The 21,032-nt window shown below is 38.3% G+C and overlaps 2 protein-coding genes across 2 annotated transcripts; one reads left to right on the top strand and one right to left on the bottom strand.

The window, feature by feature from the left end:
- The first annotated feature begins 288 nt into the window (after positions 1 to 288).
- On the top strand, positions 289 to 3,981 carry LOC146449327 (uncharacterized protein CXorf65 homolog). Its single transcript, XM_085101661.1, has 5 exons — positions 289 to 523; positions 656 to 742; positions 840 to 956; positions 2,518 to 2,592; positions 3,092 to 3,981. The coding sequence occupies exons 1-5, from the start codon at positions 499 to 501 to the stop codon at positions 3,241 to 3,243; spliced, it is 456 nt and encodes a 151-aa protein (XP_084957787.1). The 5' UTR covers positions 289 to 498; the 3' UTR covers positions 3,244 to 3,981.
- An 8,238-nt stretch (positions 3,982 to 12,219) lies between these two features.
- On the bottom strand, positions 12,220 to 13,942 carry LOC146449326 (uncharacterized). Its single transcript, XM_085101622.1, has 2 exons — positions 13,597 to 13,942; positions 12,220 to 12,821 (listed from the first exon to the last, which is right to left on the bottom strand). The coding sequence occupies exons 1-2, from the start codon at positions 13,793 to 13,795 to the stop codon at positions 12,550 to 12,552; spliced, it is 471 nt and encodes a 156-aa protein (XP_084957748.1). The 5' UTR covers positions 13,796 to 13,942; the 3' UTR covers positions 12,220 to 12,549.
- Positions 13,943 to 21,032: the final 7,090 nt, after the last annotated feature.

Genomic DNA, 21,032 nt, shown 5'->3' with positions numbered 1-21,032 from the left:
TATGGCCAGCGTATATCGCCAAAGTAAACAATAGAAAAAAGAGAAAGATAAACAACAAGGTAGTATTTTTTATTATTTTTTTTTTTGCGTTTTAAACAGCCACAAGGGGCTGTGAAGGTCATGGCATTGGTTTAAAAGCTGGCAGAAGCACAGGTTTTGGACTGACAGGGGTAAGAAGTGCACAGCTTACCACACAAATTGACGACAATGGTATACCTGTGGCATTTGATAAAAAGAGCAGCCGCGTCTTTTGAGTCCTCGCTTTCATGTCAAAAGCAAACATTTGGCGAAGAAAGCTGTTATATAATCACAGTTTCCATGGCACAGTAATTGTCAAACAAAAGCGTGATTAACTCTCGCTTGAATGACAATGACAATTTACAACATTCCGGCTTTTGAACTTGAGGTAATGATGGCTCAAAACACAATACAGCTGTCTTAAAATCATTAAGCTTAGATGAGAAAGTTTGTTTGTTAAAGAGTGACTCGCTTCCAAAGATGTTTATAACGGTAAGATTTGGAGGTAAGGATTTCATCTGTTCTTACGACTTGGAAATCGTGACATTGCTCACGTTTACGTGTCTTTACGTACTCGTACAAGTTCACGAAATAAAAATAAGCTTAAGCCATCATCTTTTTCTTTCCTTAAAATTAGATTGTCAAGAAGCCCTTTTCAACCCCAACTGTATGATAAAAGTTCTTCTTGAGGACATAAAAAAGAGATGTCGTCGAGACAGGGAAGGTTTGTCACGATTTTGTTTATGTATTGACCCAGTATCACGTCCTTTGTATCTTAAGCTGTTTGCTTGGTTCTCAAAGTCATTCTCTTTGTTTCTTAGAGATTATTGACTTGTGTGATGAATCGGGGAATCTTAAAAACCTTTTGGAGCACAAAAGTGAATATGCAACGGATCTGCTCAAGGCTAGGCACTCGTTCATTCTCATTAAAGTTGACAGTAAGTGTTGCTGGGCTTAATTAAATATTTAAGCTTAATCCGTTTTCTGTGTTAAAGTTTACATTGCGTTTGTCCAGCGAGATTGTTTAACGTTGACATTAAAGGAGCGAAATATGAGGTCATTTAGTTCCACAGCTCAGACCAAGACTTGATGAAGGTAGAGTCAGTCTGTCGTGACTCATCTTGCCAGCGATTGTCTCGCAATAATTTTGAACAGCACAGCATCGGGACTGGGTTTGTGCAAGCATCCAAAGTGTACTGGTACAGTTCGAACAATCTGAGCAGGCTTCCAGGGTCATGATCAGTCAGTGAGGAAATGACTGCACACCCCCTCCCCCCCCCAAAAAAAAAAAAAAAAAAAAAAAATTCCTCCCTGAAGACTGTTCAGAAGATGTTGGACTCTTGACAGTTCTGCTGTACATTAACACAATGGGCTTCACATTTGCAGATTATTTAATATTTAAAATAGGCCTTATGTAACAAAATGCCAATCCAAGGTTGGCAGCCCGCTATTGTTGCTGGCAGCTACAGTGGAGATGTAAGCTAAACATAATTGTGGGGCTGAGAGCATATTAAACCTTCGTGTGTTAAATTTTAGAATGATTATATTCTTTTTGCTTGAAAATGTCAGAATTTTTGCTTTAAATTATTTGGTCAGAGAACATTGCTCTGTTTTTTCTGCTGGTTTTTATTTACACACAATATCAAGTCAGCGAAATTTGACATAAGTCAGTTATGGTCTTAGCCCTTCAAATGTCATCGATTGCCAGTAAATCGACTTGAATTTTGCTTTTCAGTTAATATTAATGAAGGGTAAAAGGTGCAGTTGTAGTAGCAGTCGTAGTCATAGTTGTAGTAGTAGAAGTCTTTATTTAATGAGAGATAGATAAGGGGTCAGTTTCTAAAGAAACTGTGGTGTCAGCTGGATCGGTGGGGGGAGTGGAAACAATGTTTGTTTAACTCATCTTCCAAATTGGCAATCTTAATCTCCACGAATCAACATATTCTTTTTCATTTGACTTATTTTTTTTTTTTTGTTTTCCATGTTACCATGTGCCCATCAATAGCGTAGCTTCACTGCTCACTATACAAACCACATACAACCCACAATTCCTTGATTTGCTCTGAGGAAGGGCTAACAATTGAAACGGCAGCACTCAAATCTCTTTACAATGGCTAAATAGCCTTTGTAGTAGGAGCATGAAAAATATAGGGTGCGAGAAAGAGCAGAACGAATAAGGATCTCCCTCCCTCACGTGTCACTGGAAAGAGATTTGAGTGATGACATTTCAAATGTTAGCCCTTCATCAGATTTGCTCTGGTGAAGGTCTAACGCTCGAAACGTCAGCACTTGAATCTCTTTACAGTGGCCAATTTACCTTTAGTTATATCAACTCTGCTGTTAAACCAAACATTCATTTTTACTCCCGACCAATGCAGCACTGCAGTTTATTTAGAAAATGACCCTCTTATTCATTTGCGAGGGGTTTTTTTTTGCCAGAAAACGGATCTCCTATTAATGTCACTAATGGTTATTTTGTTAATTAATTTTGTTTTGAAGAAAAAGAAGGCGAGGAAGCATCAACATACACACCATTACTGAATGATATCAGGACAATAACATCAACATTTCTGCGTAAGCCTTCACATCGTTGATTTTTCTCACTAATTTCCAGCTCTCAAAAACCTGTTAAACTAATTGCCAAGTTATAATGGTTTGTTCAAGGGGCTAATGTCAGTCACTGTTTTTTAAGCATCGGAGACACCGAGGTTTCATTTAATCATAAGGGCCCCAAGAGGGGAGGTGGAGAGAGGGAAAACAATTTTGAGAAGTTGGAAAGTAAGAAAATGGAATGAAAATTTCGTTACAGTCAGACAACTTTTGCTATTTAATATATTGTGTAAAAATCCATACCTCAAACTCAATTATGGAAGGTCATTTGAAATTTTAGTAGGAAGGGAGGGATCTTATTTAGCAAGAATTTTATAGCAAAGTGTAAAGCTTCCAAGGAGACCATAAGGGAGCTTAGTACAAGTTTTTTTTCTTAACACTTCTGATTCATATCTCACACTCTTACTCAGACTTACCCTAACAATGTCGTGTTTTGCATCAAAAGTACATTCTTTTTTTGCAGAACATCTAACCAGACCACAAAGCAGTCAAAGTGGTGTGTCTCCTCCAAGTCGCCAAGCAAGACGGAAGTCAAGTGCCAACTGGACAAAGGCAAGGACAAGCCTTGCATTGAGTGGAGAACTCAAGAAGAGAAACAGAGCAAAAAAATCCTAAAGCCATGTGTACATCCAACCACCCAATCACCTGCATAGGAGTTTAAGCTTTGCCAGAACAAATGGCCATACATGGAATCAATACACTTGGGGTATAATGTACATAACATTTGTATAATGAACAATTATTTCACGAGTGTGTATTGGATATGAGATAATAGATAGCCAACAAGGTGCCTAGCCCCGAGTTGGCCATAATCATATCATATCCAACAAGTGTGAGTGGAATAATTTTTTTAAACAATCAAGACATTTTGATAGATCTTGCTGATTTCGCTTTTCAAGAACAACCAGAAGACAATTTAGTGGTTGCTATTACTCTGGTATGGTATGATGGCTCAATTATAATAGCGGCTAAGCAGATCAAATCCCTGGAATTGCATCATACAATGATCCATTATTACATAAATTCACATAAACCCGTCTACATATTTCCACATCTGGTGTTGATAAAATCAATAGGGTACCCCCCTCAAAAATATAATAATTATGATATTAAGAACAGAAAATTATGTAACTTGCAATAATTATTATCATTCATGATATGGCACTTGAAAGAAATTATTTATTTTAGATGTTTGTCTTAAATTTCATATTTTCAATATTATTGTTTAATATTAAAACTGGTAAATTGCTTTTGAAAAATGTTTTATGTACAAAAATGCAACACAGATAAATGCTATATTTGAAATAAAGACTGCAAGTGTGGGCTTAGAATGAAAAGTTTGAAACTCTGGAATTTGTCACTTGTGGACCCATTAGACTAAAGTATCTGTGTGGTGTTTGAAGACCATAGGGATTTCTTCTGTCAGGAACTTGGAGATCTTATAAAATGAATATGGACCTTGCAGTTTAATGGCCTTAACTCCCATGAGTCTCCTGTAGCTCAGTGGTAGAGTATCCGAACTAGTAATCGGAAGGTCTTTCGTTCGACTCCTGATAGGAACACTCGGAATTTCTTTTTCTGAGTTTGCCTGTGTCATTACTGAATAATACATCATTTTCAAAATGGATTCCTGTTGGGTATTTTAAGACCAATGCCAGTCTCTTTGGTCAATCATAACAGCTGCTGTAACCAACAAAAGGATTTCCATACAATCTTTTTTACTAGGGCTTAGAGTTCCTGTAAGTATTAACGTAGTAGTTCATTTCATTGTGGCTTACATAAAACACACAGTCCTGTATCCAGTGTGATCGCGTGGAGTTCATTTCATTACAGCTTAGGGACCGTTCATTTTTTATGAGCATGGGGGGGGGGGGGGGGGGGCTGATGGGATTTGGTTATTAACCACTACGAAACTGTATGACCCCCCCCCCTAGCATGCAATTTTTTTCCACATGCCCCCCCCCCCCAGCAAAAACAATTTTTTTCTGATGACCCCCCCCCCTCCCACCCAACCAGAAACAAATCATACTCCTTACTTTAACAAAACGCTTATGTGCTGTTTATATCAAAGATAAACGTAATTGTTACTGTGATTTCTTTACAGTACTATTAAAAAGTTACCGTTCTCTGCTTAGGTAAAGATTTCTCTTGTTTAAAAAAACGTTTTATAGATAGCAACACGTTTACGACAACGGCAAACCCTAAATTTCCATTTAGATCCTCAAATGAACTAGAAAAATTAATCAAGCAAATGGTTAACGTGAAATAACTCCCCTTCGAGTAGAAACAATTAATACACGTACAGAAGCATACCAATCAACGATTACGAGTCATATTAAACAGAAAAAAACAGCGGACACACAGATATCAGGCGCGTAGGTAAGGGTTAGATAGGGGTGTTCGTTGAGCCCCAAATCTTGCTGAGCGCTGGAGGCGCTCTTACTAGGGGGGTCTGGGGGCATGCTCCCCCGGAAATTTTTGAAAATCTAGGTTCCCAGAAACCTCATTTCCTGCATTTTTAGACCCACTTTAGGCGAATCACAAATTTGTTTTACAGCAGCTTTTTAAGCTATATACATCATTTCTGCGGCATAATTGTTTCAACTTAAACAAGAAAGTTCAATGTACATTCCGCGCCCTGCCAAGTTCTGATAGCTATTCGATCTGCTGATAGTCATACACCAAGCTGGTAAACTGCATCATTCTCGGGTGTAGGCCTTCGAACAAATTGACTATCTCGTCAAGATTGACAGGCATATCATATTTGATATGCATTTAGAACCAGGACGGACATTCTACTCTCTCGCATAGTACACCTCATGTAGTTGTTCAACCTCCTCATTGTGCTTTTTCTTCCGCCAGTATTGATCTTCAAAGTGGGTTCGTTCAAACCCCTTGAACCCCCCTCCTACGCGCCTGGATATTAAAGTACTGCTATTAAAAATGACAGTTACAAGCTTTTCTGAAGATGGCCTCTGCTCAGATTTACCGTCAACTGAAGTCACCAACAACAGTTCTATTATTAAAAACTAATCTGGATGTTCACACTAGGCATACTGCTGAGTCTACCGATACTCATGGGTTCAAATAATTTACCAATCAACAGTCTTTATAAAAGTGAGTACTAGTGAGTACTAACTGTGCTCAGAACATTAAACAATCTATTGATATAGTTCTGAGTACAACCACTTAATAGAAAACTACTCCCCCACGGATGATTCAATAGTGAGACTGTTACATTTTTATATTGATTTGAACTTGTACAAACATAGGTGTCTACTTCAGTTTATATTTATTATTGCTTTTCCAACAGATATGCTTCATTTCCTCAGTTGTTGTTAATATGAAATGCAGATTTCGACCTCAGTATGTAAAACAAATTAAAAGTGGTTAGGCAATTGAAATAATATTCAATTTCTTCATCTGTTTCTGTGTTGAGCCACTTTCAATTTCCCCTACTAGCCAATTATTGCTGGTGACCCCCCCCCTCTTTCACTCAATTTTTTTTGGTGCCCCCCCCACCTTTAGTGCCATTTTTTTTTCTCGTGGCCCCCCCCAAATCCCACCAGCCCCCCATGCTCATAAAAAATGAACGGTCCCTTACATGACCAGTGGACAAAATGTTGTGGACAAAATCACGTGAAACAAGCTTTTTCCAGCACATCAGTGTACTAAAACTCGTTTGTTTATACGTCGCACGTAATCTGCGATATCAAAACGACAGTTTTCACATCTCACTGTTTTTCATTTTTAGTAATGTCGTCTCTTGCTATCAGCCACAACCGCAATTCACGTTCCAGCTGCATTTCAGCCTGTTTCAGACCACATCAGCATTTTTGTGGCTTAGAAATCAGATTTCCGTTGAAGCAAACATAACAGGAACTTTTTAAAAAGGAATAAATCCCACTTGTTTTGGGTCAGTAAACAATTAGTCGCGCTTGGGATTAAATATTTTTCCTCATTTTTGCGAATCCAGCAAGTTTTCATAAAAAAAAAAATGTTAATTCAGTGCGCAGAAAAGGTTCGTGCCCTTATAAAATTCGCGATTTTAAAAGGGAAATACAGTTGCACCGTTCCTCTACTATCAAATGGCCACGCCCCTGACTCCCTGTATACCGTTTTGTTATTGAAACTATCTCTTCGGAAGATCCTTAATCCCCTACAATTTTCTGAGGGGAATTTTCACCTTGAACTTCTGTGATATGGAAAATTTAAGGCCTAGTGTTTTCGGATTGATAAAAATGTTGTTTCGGGTACCGAAAAAAGGTCAGCTAAGATTTTCGGACAGGAAATAAGACCTAAGGTTTTCGGGAAATTGACAAAAATGTCCCAGTAATTTCGAAAAGACTGAAGTTCCCCTAGAATGACTTAAGAGATAAAAATATTATAGCGCAGCCTAAAATGAACCTACAGAGCTTTAAAGGCACTTCAGATAGCCTAAAATATCTGAGAGAAAACTGTCGTTGGGTGCCTCTGCTCCCCACCCATGAAAACAACCAACTGTCTCCATAACGGCTAAGAAAGATTAACAGGGTTGTCACGGCCAGGGAAATGTCAGGGAACTTCTAAATCCCAACCCAAAGTTAGTGAAAAGTCAGGTAATTTGATTTTTGGCTAGCCACCAAACGAGCTTCCTTGTTAGCAAAGGTGAAACCATTCCAAAAATTATCTGCAAAGAAGTTTATTTCTGTGGCTTCGTCGCTGGCTTGCTTTATTGCCTAAAGATTTGCCTTTTTGGTGATCAGTGAAAACTGGTGTTTTTGTTTTATTATTATTCTGCTGAGTGGCAACCCTGAAGAAAGAACTGCATGATGAATTGCATATGAAAAAGTAATTCTACAGTAATGCCTTTTAGCTGAGCAAAAGTCACGAAACACGAGGTAACCGGTGTAGGGTGCTTGAACTGATCGACGTGTTTTCAAGGGGAGATGTGAAGAAGGTCACGAATCCGCAACATGTATTGAAAAGTTGTGTTCAAAGACTACTGTTATTTTGATCGAATACAGCAACTTTGCTAACATTTCGTGTGGAAACTGGAGAAATGGCATTTTCTGTTCTAAAGCAGAGAACTTAAATTTTTCTAGTGTGGAAAACATTTTCTGGCAAACATTTTTGTGTAGTCATTCAAAAGAGGTACAATTGTTTAAGAAACCGCAAAACTAGATGCTCCCCTTATAAGAGCACGTAGAACTTAGAATGTGAAATTACTTTGGCATCTTTACACCTTGTGTCTCAGGAGTATAACCGCAAAAAATACATCAGACTGATCAAGGAGTCTACAGAAGTGTGAGGCTGGTGAAGCCGGAACGTATCCCATCCGAGACACGCATGCGTTTTTGATCGTTATTCTCTATTGTTTAATATTCAGGACTGATATGCTGGCCCTAAAGAAAATCTATTGGTACTAGTTGAAATATTGGCTCACATAAAATTGCCCTTTGTGGTAGTGCCGGCTCTGAAATCAGTTTGGTTTATTTACACGTAAAGTGACGTCTGGCAAGTGCATTTCTACTACAAGAGATCCGGCAACGAAAAGCATTCAGAACAGTTTATTTGTGCATCCCTTGGTCCTCTGCATTGAAAAGCTTCGTAATTAAAAATCCTCTCTGCCCTTAATAAAGCTCAACATCGATTATTAGTCTATTAAAAATAAAGATTATACATATTTTAATCGTTTCTCTCCTGGTGGGGAATTCAACATAAATCAACGTACGAGAACAAACATATTTAACAACAACCACTCACGAGGGATACAAGTGGCCTTTTTGTTTTTTTTTTCGAGAACAATATTTGGCAATATTTGATAATTTTTTTAACGTCGATATCGAATTGTGAGGACTTCAATCAAGACTTTTATTATGTCGTCACTGGCACCATTCAAAAAAATAGCACAGCGCTCTTTAGATTTGAGTACCACACTACCAGTACGACTTTTCAAATCTTGTTCGCGTCCTTTGCATAACATAATCACTTGTCACCCCAATCTTGTTTCTAGAGTCTCCTTATCTGCTCGTAAACAACAGGGAAGGAGCGAGAGCCTGTTGTGGGTATGTGGACCAGTCTGGTCATGATTTGAACACAAAATGTCTTTGCTGAAACGAGTTGAGAACACGTAAACTAGACTTTGAAGCACAACTTTTGGAATGTTATGTAATATTTGTCGGCCAAAAATGTCGTTATAATAAAATAAGGCTTATAGGCACTTGAAATTGTTTAGGTTACTTAGAACCCCAAGTTATTCCTTGGAAAGTGAAAATAGTTCAAACTTAAAATAAAGTGTATGTTAGGTAAATGTAGAGCAATGTTTAAAAAAAGATTGTTTCAAATACGAAAAGTTGCCCGGGCAACTTGCATGTGCATAGCCTTATCAAAGAATATGGTTTTTGAACTGGTTTGAACGGAAATAGGGTATAGACTTTGATCATGATCATTTCGCTTCTGGTCTGAATTAGAGAACAAAATTTTGCTGCTTATAGACGGGCGCGGTCTTCGAACGGAAGGCCTGGAACGAACAACGGAACTGAGGAGTGAGACTGGGGATGACGTTCTGTGGGGCTTTTTTTTTTAGCTGTTACTCATGGGCTCCTGACAAAAGTTGGATCGCAAAATCTATGGAGTGGAAAAAGAGAGGAAAACGGAGAAAACATCACGAAACCGCTCGCTACGTGGATCAAGCATAGCGATCTCTATGGATTTTAAAAGAAAGCGACTATTTTTGGACTGAAAAGGACAGAATTAGACCCCTCCTCATGATCATTTACCCTAGATCGTCTTTAGGATCCCCATTATTGCGCAACTCAGAGGGGTACCCTACCCCCCTCCCCCCCAATAATACGACCTCCCTAAAAACGAGGGGAGACCTACACCGTTTGCAGCGTCTTACACTGGTTGGTCGAGAAAAAAAGAGAACGAACAAGAGAGCAAATGGGCTCCTGATTGTTCCCAACCCTACAAAAACAATGCAGCTGCAGTTTATGAGGATCCAGTGAAAATACACTCTTTTCTTTTTATAAGAATACTGTTTTTCCGGCCCAGACTGAATAGTCTTATTTTTCTGTCGATGTGAGGCTGAAAATATTCTTGTGAGTATTATTAGATTATTTCCATCGAAATGTCATTAGCATCGAACATTAGGCTAATGCAGGTTTTTATCGTTTTATTTGCTAGTTTTATTGCTGTTTAAAGAAAGGAAGAATTTTATACGGTTTAGTTAAAAACATATAATTGCATTGTATTTACAAATTTTCAACACGCAAAATTATATTCTTTTCAAAATCTCAGCCTCGGGTTTATTCTTAAAATATTCTTAGAATTTCGCAAACTTCAGCCTTCGATATTCTTATAAAATAAATTCTTATGAAAGAAAACAGTGTAGAGCTTTTAACAGGTGCAGGTCTGCTGAAAAACAACTGCTTGGGAGGCCAGACCCTTCCTTACTCGAGCTGAACTTGCGAAAAGTGGCGACGGGTCTTCGCTTTTTCCTGGGGGTGTGTGTGTGGGGGGGGGGGGGGGAGGGGAAAGGGAAGTTTATCTTTCTTCTAATCCTTAGCCCTCATCCCACCCCCCGCCCGTAATACTACACTCCAGGCGGGTGTTTACTAGGTAGTGACGATCAAGTAGCCCTTTGAACTTTAAACCTTCCGTCACCTTGTCAGGTTGTATTTACTTTGTGTCGGCGCGAAAGTGTTGAAAGGAATGTCTGTCGCTTTTCATTCAATCATGTCTGCAGGTCTGCTGTGTTATTTACCGAGTTGCTTGTTTTTGATCGCCAGTAAATGAATTTTTTCACTTTGTTTGTTTTTACAAGCGTGAAAAAGTTTATGCAAGCTCAATTTAAGTCCACACGGTGGCGTTTTCTGACGCGAAATTCGATTGCGTGCAGATAGTAGACTTACGGTTATCGCCAATACTACAAATTATGTCAAATATTAAACTGCAATCCAAGCAGATCATCAGAGGTGGTCGATTCTCCGTTTGATGTTCGCTGCAACTCTTCGTTCACACGTCTCCACGTATTGTGTGAATCAAGCAAATACAACCTAAAGCAGATATTTATACTGTTACAAAACATTGCCAAATATTTCATCATTGGACCTTTGGTACTGGCAGTAATACGGCGTGTTTCTTGGTGAAATCATGATCTATTTTCGAGCTGAAAAAAAATTATTTTTTTCTGAAAGTAAATAAAAGGGTCTCTGCCCCCTGAGATAAATTTGGCTACCGGAAACAGGAAAAGATAATATTTACCAAATTCATACCAAAATTGCAGCGACGAAAAGTGGATTTATCAGGAAGGAAACGTACTTGACGAAAAAGATAAGATTCTCACCCAAGAAGCATCTTAGTTACGGAGCAGATTTATAATAACTTTGATTGGTTAATTTGGATGTTTTTTTCGCGTGTAAGAATTCGCGCGAGCAAATGGCGGCTCGATCTTTGAAGGACGAACTCTTCGAGAAGTAGACAACCATTATCAATCAAAAAAATTTCGCGAGTAAACTCCAATCAGACGAGAAAAAAAAGGAAGACACAGTTGACACAAAAGACCCAGCAGGGCGCAAATCACATCAAAAGAAGCCAAGCTAGCGAACAATTTCCGGTGGCCCATCACTGGATGCCTGTGATTTTTCCGTGCGTTGTGTTTGCTATCAGACGAACTTGACTCTCTCCATCGAAAGTTGACCTCAAGCATTTGAGACATGCCTTCATCGTGTTATCTTCGATACGTATTTGACTCAACGATATCAGCGACAGAATCAATACCCGGAGCGTAACGCACTCGACCAGAAAGTTATTCCAAAACCTTACATTGACAACTACATTTATAACCTTTGTGAACCTTTGAAGCCAGTAGCGGCATGCAAGCTTTATCACGTCATTTGCATAACACGGTCCACAAAATTTTCGGCCGTTACGGCTGTTCATGACAAGCAGAAACCAGCTTATAAACAAAGGCATAGAAAGCTTTAGCCCAGTTGGCTTGGCGGGGACTAATAGTTTGCAGACTTTTCGTCGACGGGACGCCATTACACGTGAAAAAAATATTCCCGCGTACGCGGGAAAATGATCCGCTTCATTGATCCCGTTCGTAAACGAAATGGACGATGTCTATGGTATATTGATTCACTGCTACTTCGCAAGCAAAAGGGAACGTTTTCGTGACGAAACGGAGAAGGCTTGTCATTTTCCGCAAAGTTGGCTCTTCTTGAGATTATTTGCAGTGACCTCCGCAGGAATCTTGAAAAAAGTTGACAGGGCTCGTTCCTGGGGAAACATTTTTCACATTCCAAATACTTAAAACCTATTCCCCTGGGATGGCAGTACAAACAAAAACATGACTCAAAACTCATGCGTTTAAGTGTACTTTACGAAAGAGGCTCTTGCTCGTCAGAAATGGTACAAAAATTAACATTAACTAAGAGCCCAGGAATTTGTTTGAAACACGTTCTATGTGTTTTTCTGCTAATAGCCCTTCACGGAGTTTGCCGGTTACAATCCCATGGTTTCCCTTGAGAAACCGACTTACCCCAAAACATGTCTTGCATAGCCACAACATTTATTATACCAGCACAAAAGATTCTGCAGTACAACTTTGATCCAATGGACTTTATTGGTACTTTCACAACCTCTGAATAGATTCATTTTTAATCTCGACATATCGAGCTGTGTCACTTTGGAAATAAATGAAATACAAACAGCAATTTACAAATGTGGGTTTATAATACAAGAGTTGAATCTTTTTTTTTTCCCACAACCAAATACAAATCATTTACACCTTTACTCTGCTTTCTTCTTCTTCTTATATATTTATAGATATTTATAAATTCAAAGACACTTTTACAAGTGATATAAACAAAAGCATGTGAACTTACGCACACGCTATATATATAGATACACATATGTGAAAAAATATTTAAGAAATTAGAAGTCTACGGAACAAGTGGACGGTTCTCTCTGCCTTTTTCTCGTCGTGTTCTTTCGATTAGGATTATTTGGCCGTGGTTCGTCTTTCTTTTTTTCCGTTGACGTTGGTGAGGTTACGAGAAGGAATTCCAAATACGGTTGGGAGAGGATAATAGCAGCTTGGATCGACAAGACACGTTCCTGATTTTTCAGTGCGTCGAATAGATCCCAGTATACGCTGTGTTCCCAGAGATGTTTCGTGAAACAAACCTTGCTTTTGTACAATTTCCCTACAAAAACACAAAACAAAGTCCAAACCAGCCCGATCAGACAAGTTCCACCTTCGACAATTTTGACGTAAAATATAGTAAAATAATAAAAAATATTTTATAGTCAAGAAACCATTAAAACTACGCCACGCGAACCAGTAAATTTAATCGATACGTGTATATTTTTCAGTTTCCGAGGTGGAAACCGGAAAATTTTTACTCGTTGAGTATAAAGTTCCGGGATAAATCGCTCGAAAGCGAAACACGAGGCGTCTCACATGACACGAACCGTGAAATTTGCAATAAATTTCGTTCGAAAATTCTCACGAGTCTTTTCGATATACACACGCCAAAAAAACCCACAAGAAAGTTGGAAGCATTTCTAAACAATCTAAACGAAACAATTTAACCGTTTCTTTGAAACATTTTCTAAAATGCAGGTCTCGACACAAACTCCCTCATAGTTTGGCTCATTTGTTTGCCCAGCTAAATAATTATCGTTGCATAGTAAAAAATTGCAAAAAAATTCTCAAAATTACAATTTTCGAGAAAAAGCCACAAATATAATCCAGAACCCTTCTTAATGCGCGTGAGCAATTTTGCTAGGGTAAAAGAACTTCGAGTGACGGAGTTATGTGAAAAAAAAATTGGAAACGTTCGTTGGACGATTCGTTGTAAACAACAGCGTATTTGAATGAAGATTTTATTTAGCGGCGACGTATGTGCGATTTATGGCTTTTACGGCACCAAAACAACCACACTAAAATTACAAAGCGAGAACAAAAAATGTCCTTACCACAAATAGAGCAGTTTATATCATTGCCTTCCACCGAATCGTACTCTCGTAGAACCTCGATAACTCCCTCGAGCTCTAAAGTTCGCTGGTGTGGTGTGGTTGTCGAGCCCCACTGACTGGGAAATCTTGGCTTTTTCCTTCGTCCGCCAACTTCAACGGCCTCCAAAACATCCCTGGTTTCTACAGTAGTCTCAGGCATGTTTTCACATTAAAATTGTCGTAAAGAAAACGGCGTCTTGATCGACGAAATACAACGGAATACAGACGTGGTGGGTGGGACGCAAGAAAAAAAATTTTTTCTGGCTTTTCCACGAGGTCGCAAAAATACGAGCTATTTGCATTTTGACAACAACAACAGAGTAGATTAGAGTCCTCTGATTGGCCAAGCAGAGAACAATGAAATGGGGTTGAATGGCAAACAGTCTGCTTCCGTGGACGCTGATTGGACAATATACGAGCACGCCGCACGTGACTTAAAGCCATGAATGGCCTTTCCCGCGAAAAAATACAAAGAAAAATGGCGCGAATAATGCCGCTTAGCATCACGGTAATACTTCACGGACAAAAATGACGCGAAATTTACTCGAATCCCGATGAATTTGCATCAAAAGCTTTAACTGCCCCAACAGATTTACTCTCGCGTGAGTTTTGAAAAAATATTTACGCCAATTCATGCTTTTGGGGAAAGGCCAACTCAAACAAATCCCATTGAACCTGGGATTTGTGTACGTTTTAAGTTACTAGTTAGGGAAGGAGTCACGAAACCCGCTGCTCCGCATACGACACAATCAATTTGGTAGGTTTATCCGAGGGCGCCGCTTAAAGCACCTGGAAACACCGGATTTTTCCCGCTTACAGTGCTGGCTTATGGCGCAGTTTGGTTTAGAACATTGAAAGTCAACGGGTGGACTTGGATATGAAAGAACTGAGTGAAAATCAAAACAACAAAAAAATCGCACGTTGACAACAAAAGGTTGGGCTGGCGATGTACACGTGGTTGCAGGTTGCTCTAAAGAAAATATTCTTTGTTTTCAAGCGCCTACAGTAGCAGTATTTTTATTTTCATGCTGACGTGAAACGAGCGATTGGTGAACCAGGCTTCGATCGACGATCGACGAGTGCAGGTCTAAAAAGAGAAACCAGTTTTGGATCGCCACTTGTATTTGCGTCAACCGGCCTTCTCCTTGGCTCGCAGCCACCTTTATACAGTTGCTGTCAATCGAGGTTTCTATTCTAAGGATAAAGCATTTTTACCATACCTTATAAAATGTAAAAAAGTAATAAATAATAATAATAATAATAATAATAATAATAATAATGATGATAATAATAATAATAATAATAATAATAATAATAATAATAATAATAATAGCAGAAATCTTGAGAAAAATATGAACGATCTCATGTGAATCATCGAACGATGCGCTGAGGCAGATGTGGGTCTGCAAAATAATAATAAAGTTCAGTAAAATGAATAAATTTTGCCGGACACAAAACGTCCTTTTTATTGAATTTTCATCCCCGATATCGCCTTTCTTTCGTTTTGTACTCTTTTATATTTTGGCTTTGATAAATGATAAACCCGCTCTAGAAAGTGAAAATGGATTTGCCGCAAACAAAGCTGAGGATATTTTGAAGGTTCTGACAGTTGAGGTCGAGAATGAAACTATGAGGCAAAGTTTCCGAAAGGGAAATCTTTCATTTTGTCATCGCCATATAAAATCTCATGGTTTTTAATTCAAAAACTCGACATAAATTATACCCGGTTTGCTGTCGGATCAATGATTGTCTGAGTTTGAGGTTTATAGGCGCCGGCTTCTCGTAAAAATGATTGACATGACATTTACAAGTGTCACAAGTAAAAATAATTGAAAAATAAAAAACAAAGCCAAACTGAATGAAACTTGTGATGAATTTTGATCGGCGCAGCTGCACCGTTGACGATTTCTCGCCACAAACACGGAAATCGCCAAATTTTGTGGTTTGCATTGTCTGTGGAGGTTCTTGGCAGTTGCAGATCGAATGACATACTGTGTGAAATTACTGGATCGGGGCGAGAGTACGTGGGGAAAAATGTCACAACGTGTTTAGTTTGTTACAATAAAAATTCAGACCTTATAGGTTTATACTCGCTGAGCAAGGTTCCTTGTTTCGAAATTTTTTTTCTTTTCGGCGGTCGAAAAGTATGATTTAATATATGGATCAAAACTATGGAAACGCTTTAAGATCATACAAATGATAAAAAATTGCCACAATTAATGTTACTATTTGTGAACCTTTGGAACATCGCTTGCCAAAATTCTGAACAAATGTTCAAATTTCAAGACAACGCCTCAAGGAGAATGCTGAATAATAATCACACTTCAGACAGGAGAGCGTCTGGAAACTGATGCATTTATTCTGTGGTTGGTCGATCATAATAAAATTAATTACTCTTAAAAATTTTACACTGGGCAGGTGTTAGGCGAATATTGGTGACAAACAATTGTCTGGCTAAATGTAAGGCTACTTGAGTTTGACGAGCATTTCCTCTCTAATGTAATGTCTGAGCGTCTATCGTTCGAGGGCCTTGAGTAAAAAAAGGTTTTAAGGCTGGTATGCCACGGTTAAGGAAACGAGATGTCAATTCAAGGACTGGGCAAAATAAACCGCACTTAAATTGGGAGTGAAAAACATTCTCCACGAAGCTTTGCTTATCATTTTATTGAGTACACTTCAGCACAGTTTTCAATTAGCGGCAACTATTGTGGCAGAGTGGACTTAATGCGGCTATGGCTAAACTGACAAAACAGGCACCTGGATATTGAAGATTAACAATAAAAATTTGCAAACAGAACCAAATGTCGACAGAGCAGTATTTGCGTTTTTTTCATATTAAATATGATGGTTTTTAATTAGAAATTCATTGTTCGATCTTAATTTAACCCCAAATTTTCTTTTAATGTATTGCGTTTTTCACTTCTGTAAAATAAGAATTTTTTAATAATTTTTTTTTACCTTAGTTTCATAACCGCTTTGTTTGTTTGAACAGTGTTAGGGGAAATGGTTTGATAGCGATGTGTCAGCCTTTGTTGAATGATTCGTCAAGGCAGAAATTATGTGAATAAATTCATAAAACGTTCATGGCATTTTGGACTTTGTCCTGAAGTACCTCAAACAAAATTCAGTGGAGCGCCAGAAAAAAGACTATGAAATAAGTCTCAATTGTCGGTCTGAAAGATCGTGAGATCAAAATACACAAAATAATATTTTCAAAAGGTCGAAAAAGCAGCAAACTCATGATAAATTTAAATAAAAAGCCGGAACATGCGTTGTAAACTGAAAAATGTCGTTCTTTATTTAAAGAAATTTTTAAAAAAATTTAAAAATGAGGAAAAGATTTACTAGACTGTAAAACTCACAACATAACTTGTTTACTTTGTTTGTTTGATTTCTAGAACGGACTGCCAAAGATCTTTGACACACAATTCAAAGACAACGAAGGCACTGCCCGGAAACTCGGTCGAGTTTTATAACATGAGTGAAAAGTGTATAACAAGTTTTTAGACTTTGTCCTGGAAGGCCATTAAAACTGAACGAAGAGCAAAAGCCAACCTTATGCATGCAATGTAGACTTTGCCCTGGAAAAACTGATCAGGGGGACAGGGGTGTACCCAGCCTTCTGGCAAGGGGGGGGGGGGGGGTTCCAACTCGTCCGAATCAGTCACTCAAGGTAGTTCAACTGATTATACAGTCGTTCAGAAGGTATGCGCATGTCAGACTCAGAAGAAACATTTCTTGACGTGTCGACTAGTACGTTCTGCCTTTTTTCTAGTTTTTAGGATTCTGTTCTCATTTCTCAATCAGTAGACAGAAGGTCAGCGAGCAACAAGCGTCGCGAGTGTGTTTGAGCAAAAATTTCAATGACAGCATCAACGTCAATATCCTGGTCATAGTGGATGTCCATGACAGCAAGGGAAGATTCTCGTTCACTAGACATAGATGCCCGTAAGTAAGTGAGTCTTCAATCAGCGTAGAGCACTAAAAGATCGCTCGCATTCTGCGGAGGTTGTTGGCAGGGTGCAAACGATTCGTTACAGCTGGTGAGTGTTGGGATAGAAATCATGGTCGCATTCAGCTAGATCTTAAACCGCGTTGTAAGGAGTGAAGATTGATCATTTTCGGCGCCATCGCCGGGAGGAGTTCAACGTCTGCGACCTGAGGCGATGCAAGGTAATCAGCATAAAACTGAAGTGCATCTTTAAGCTTATCATGTTCTTGAGGGACAAGCAGCTTTGGAACAAGGCAGAGCAGCGAAGACAGTAATTTGTCCTTTTCGAGGCTGAAATAAATGTCGTTCTGGGTAGCTAAGTGGTCTAGTAAGGGAAGCAACCTCTAATCCGTTTCTGGTGTTGTCATTCTGATTGGACGTTTGAGTCTTTGATTTTCACAATCCACATTCGTCAGCATTTTCAATTAAGAACCTGGCGTGCGTTTGTCAAACTCCCCGAAAGATTTCGTACCCGTTTAAAGTATTTTACATGCACAAACTTCATTACCAGCAACCCAATTGTTGATAATTTTGACAGCGAAAACATTTTAAGTTTTCCAAGATGAAGAGACACATAGACTTGGTTTGTACGAAACACAACAGGTAATCTTTAGAAAAGAGATAAGAAAATTACTTTCCGGACCCGAAAGCTCTTCGTGAGCTTTGAGAATCTACTTTTGTTACTGCGCATATGTTCTGCGCATCTCGAGATACTCCGGTTTCCTATGGGTGGTGCCTACTAAGACAGAGATATTTTTGCGCGGTTTAAAACTATGCGGAGAAAAGCGGAACTTAGCAAATGCTCTTGGTATTTAAAAGAAAATTGGGGGTAACTATGCATTCTTCAGGGATAATAAAGCTTCAATTTGATAAAAAAAAAAAAAAGCCATACATTGCTCTGTATTTTAGCACTTTTAGAATTATTGTTTCTTAATTATCTCTAAAAATGCGCGGTTACCCCCAATTTTCTTTCTGGATTTCAATAGCCCTAGGATCTGCTTTTCCCGCAGTCATAAACTGCGCTTAAAATACTTCCTTATTAGTAGGCACCACTTCTCTCGCTGACTTCAATAAGTTTTGAAGTATGCAGCAAAGGCTTATTGAAATAATGTATTTTTAGACAGTCTACGAAACTATTACCGGTGGAAAGAATACGTGACAGCAGGAAAAACGATTTGCTAAATGAGGCAGAATCCTCACGATATTATAAAAACGAAAATTATACAAATTTTAGGTTACCTTTCCAGGCAGAAGAATCAAAAACAACAACAACAACAACAAAGAAACGCAGAAATAAACAAACAACCAAACAAGCAAAAAATCTTCAACTGAGTTCACGAACAAGAACGTTTTTTTAATACCTTTTTTTTCCGAGGTAATTTTGGGTAAATGGGGGAATTCTGAATACATCACGATTCACCGAGGTTTCCTCGCATTTCTTGGCAGGCCAAATGGTTGCAGTACATAAATGATAAATGTCTACTATACATTAATTTACTTGTAGCATTCCACAAATTAGGAACAATTGCAAGTGTTTTCAATAAAGGTCACCAACAGTGAGAATGCGTGATTACTTTTTAAGCTGTTTAAATTTGTGTTGGAAGTCAAATTACATCAAAGGGTTTGAAAAAAATACAGTGCTGACGGCATTATTCAAAGACGAAAAATTGCAAATATAAAAAATCCCTGTCTTTACATCTGAGTTTTGATAAAATCTACTGTCTACTGCAGACGCCATTTGGCTAATCATTGCCATTTCTATAACTCGACGACGCAAAAATTCACGGCTTCCCTCCATTCACCTAAACTCACCGAACTGAGTGTTTGTAATCTGGAGTTTATACTTGGGGAAGATAGCTTTTTAAACTGATTACACTCGCACAGCACAGGAAGGCTAATGACCTCTACAGGTTTCGAAACGTGTACCACAACAACAAAAATTTATTTAAGCATTTCCATATGCTGACATGGCATTAATAACTTCTAAATTCTTAACATAATCTTTAAAAAGGTATTTCGGTGAATATCTGTTCGCGAAAAGCCGAAATCGCCTCAGAATATTCGGATTGACTTCTAAGGTAAAATTAGCGTTATCTTGGGTGTTTGTCACCTAAAAGTCTGGTAACATTGGAAAGTTAATTCCTTTTGTTATTGAAGGGACAAAAAATGGGAATGGTGATCTGTTCCCTAGAATTTTCTGCTTCTGGAAAATTCAGTTTAAGACACCCAACAGATCAAACTGCGTTAATGTTGATGGATATCCCTTTTCACGGTCCGAAAACAGTCTTGAAAAACGAAAACCACATTTGAAGCCCCGAATCTTCATTACTCGATATCTTATTCATTAATTAACCCAACATTTATTGTCGGCTCCACATACCGAATCATACAAAAAACATTGGTAGTTTACATATGAAAGGATCAACGGTGTTAAAATTAACTGAATTTAAGAACATTAAAGAAGTGCCGATATCTATGACTTATTTTGTTCGGATACCGCTGAGACAATTACATGAGATTGGTTCATTTCTGTCTATTGCATTCAATTCAGTGAGGACAAAGAGCCTATTAGCAAGTATTCGCGATATTGTTATCTGGAATTTTGTTGTGTCTACCAGCTTCAAAGATTACGATTTCCAGACCGAAGTTAACTAGTTTTTTAATGAGAATTTTTTTTCACATAATCTAGGAAATCAGCTTGGTGGCGACCTTCTTTAAAAAGGGAATGTTTTTTTTTTATTTTCTTATCTTAGGGGGGATTAAACCTAAATTTGAATGAAAATTTAAGAGGTTTTAAGAAGAGATAGAAGAAAGAAAATGATTTTTGGAACACCAACAGACAGCTGATACCCACGCAAGAGCACCCCAGGTTGCTAGTGGACTAACTTTGTGTCCGTCTATTAATTATTAACTACTAATTCTAATTTTAAAACTTCACTAAATCTTCAATATTTCTTATTTCTCTTAATTTTACCAATCCTTCTAGAAAAACTCTCTCCTCCCAAATATACCCAAAAATCCATAAAACACCCCACAACACAGATTCACGGGATGATGATAGAGTTTTTGGATTGCTTGAAACGTGAACGAGATATTTCCATTAAAGCCATGTCAAGTGGCGGAAAAATGGCGTTTAGGTGAAATTCCCCCTTAACTGTAATAAACTTAGCTGCTGATTATTCACAACTTGGCGATATTCCGCGCGATTTCGCAGGACAATTGTTAACTGTCCGACAAAAAATACAGCGACCCATTTAGTTCATCATTATGGTTTGAAATAGGTTAGTAAATATGCTGACCATTCTGGTTTGAAATACCGCAAAATTCCTATTGTTAAAACTGGATCATTATATGATGCAATTCCAGGGATTTGATTGGTTTAGCAGCCATGGAGTATGAGCCATTA

The sequence above is a fragment of the Pavona decussata genome, unplaced genomic scaffold (genome assembly GCF_977016875.1).
Source record: "Pavona decussata unplaced genomic scaffold, jaPavDecu1.1 SCAFFOLD_602, whole genome shotgun sequence".
NCBI lineage: Eukaryota > Metazoa > Cnidaria > Anthozoa > Scleractinia > Agariciidae > Pavona > Pavona decussata.
This window is presented reverse-complemented; position numbering and strand designations above follow the sequence as displayed.

Coding starts and splice junctions, on each gene's coding strand:
- LOC146449327 (XM_085101661.1), top strand. CDS start 499: ATGTTTATAACGGTAAGATTTGGAG. Junction 743..839: donor ATGTCGTCGAGACAGGGAAG/GTTTGTCACGAT, acceptor TTTGTTTCTTAG/AGATTATTGACTTGTGTGAT. Junction 2,593..3,091: donor AATAACATCAACATTTCTGC/GTAAGCCTTCAC, acceptor CTTTTTTTGCAG/AACATCTAACCAGACCACAA.
- LOC146449326 (XM_085101622.1), bottom strand. CDS start 13,795: ATGCCTGAGACTACTGTAGAAACCAGGGATGTTTTGGAGGCCGTTGAA. Junction 12,822..13,596: donor TATAAACTGCTCTATTTGTG/GTAAGGACATTT, acceptor GTGTTTTTGTAG/GGAAATTGTACAAAAGCAAG.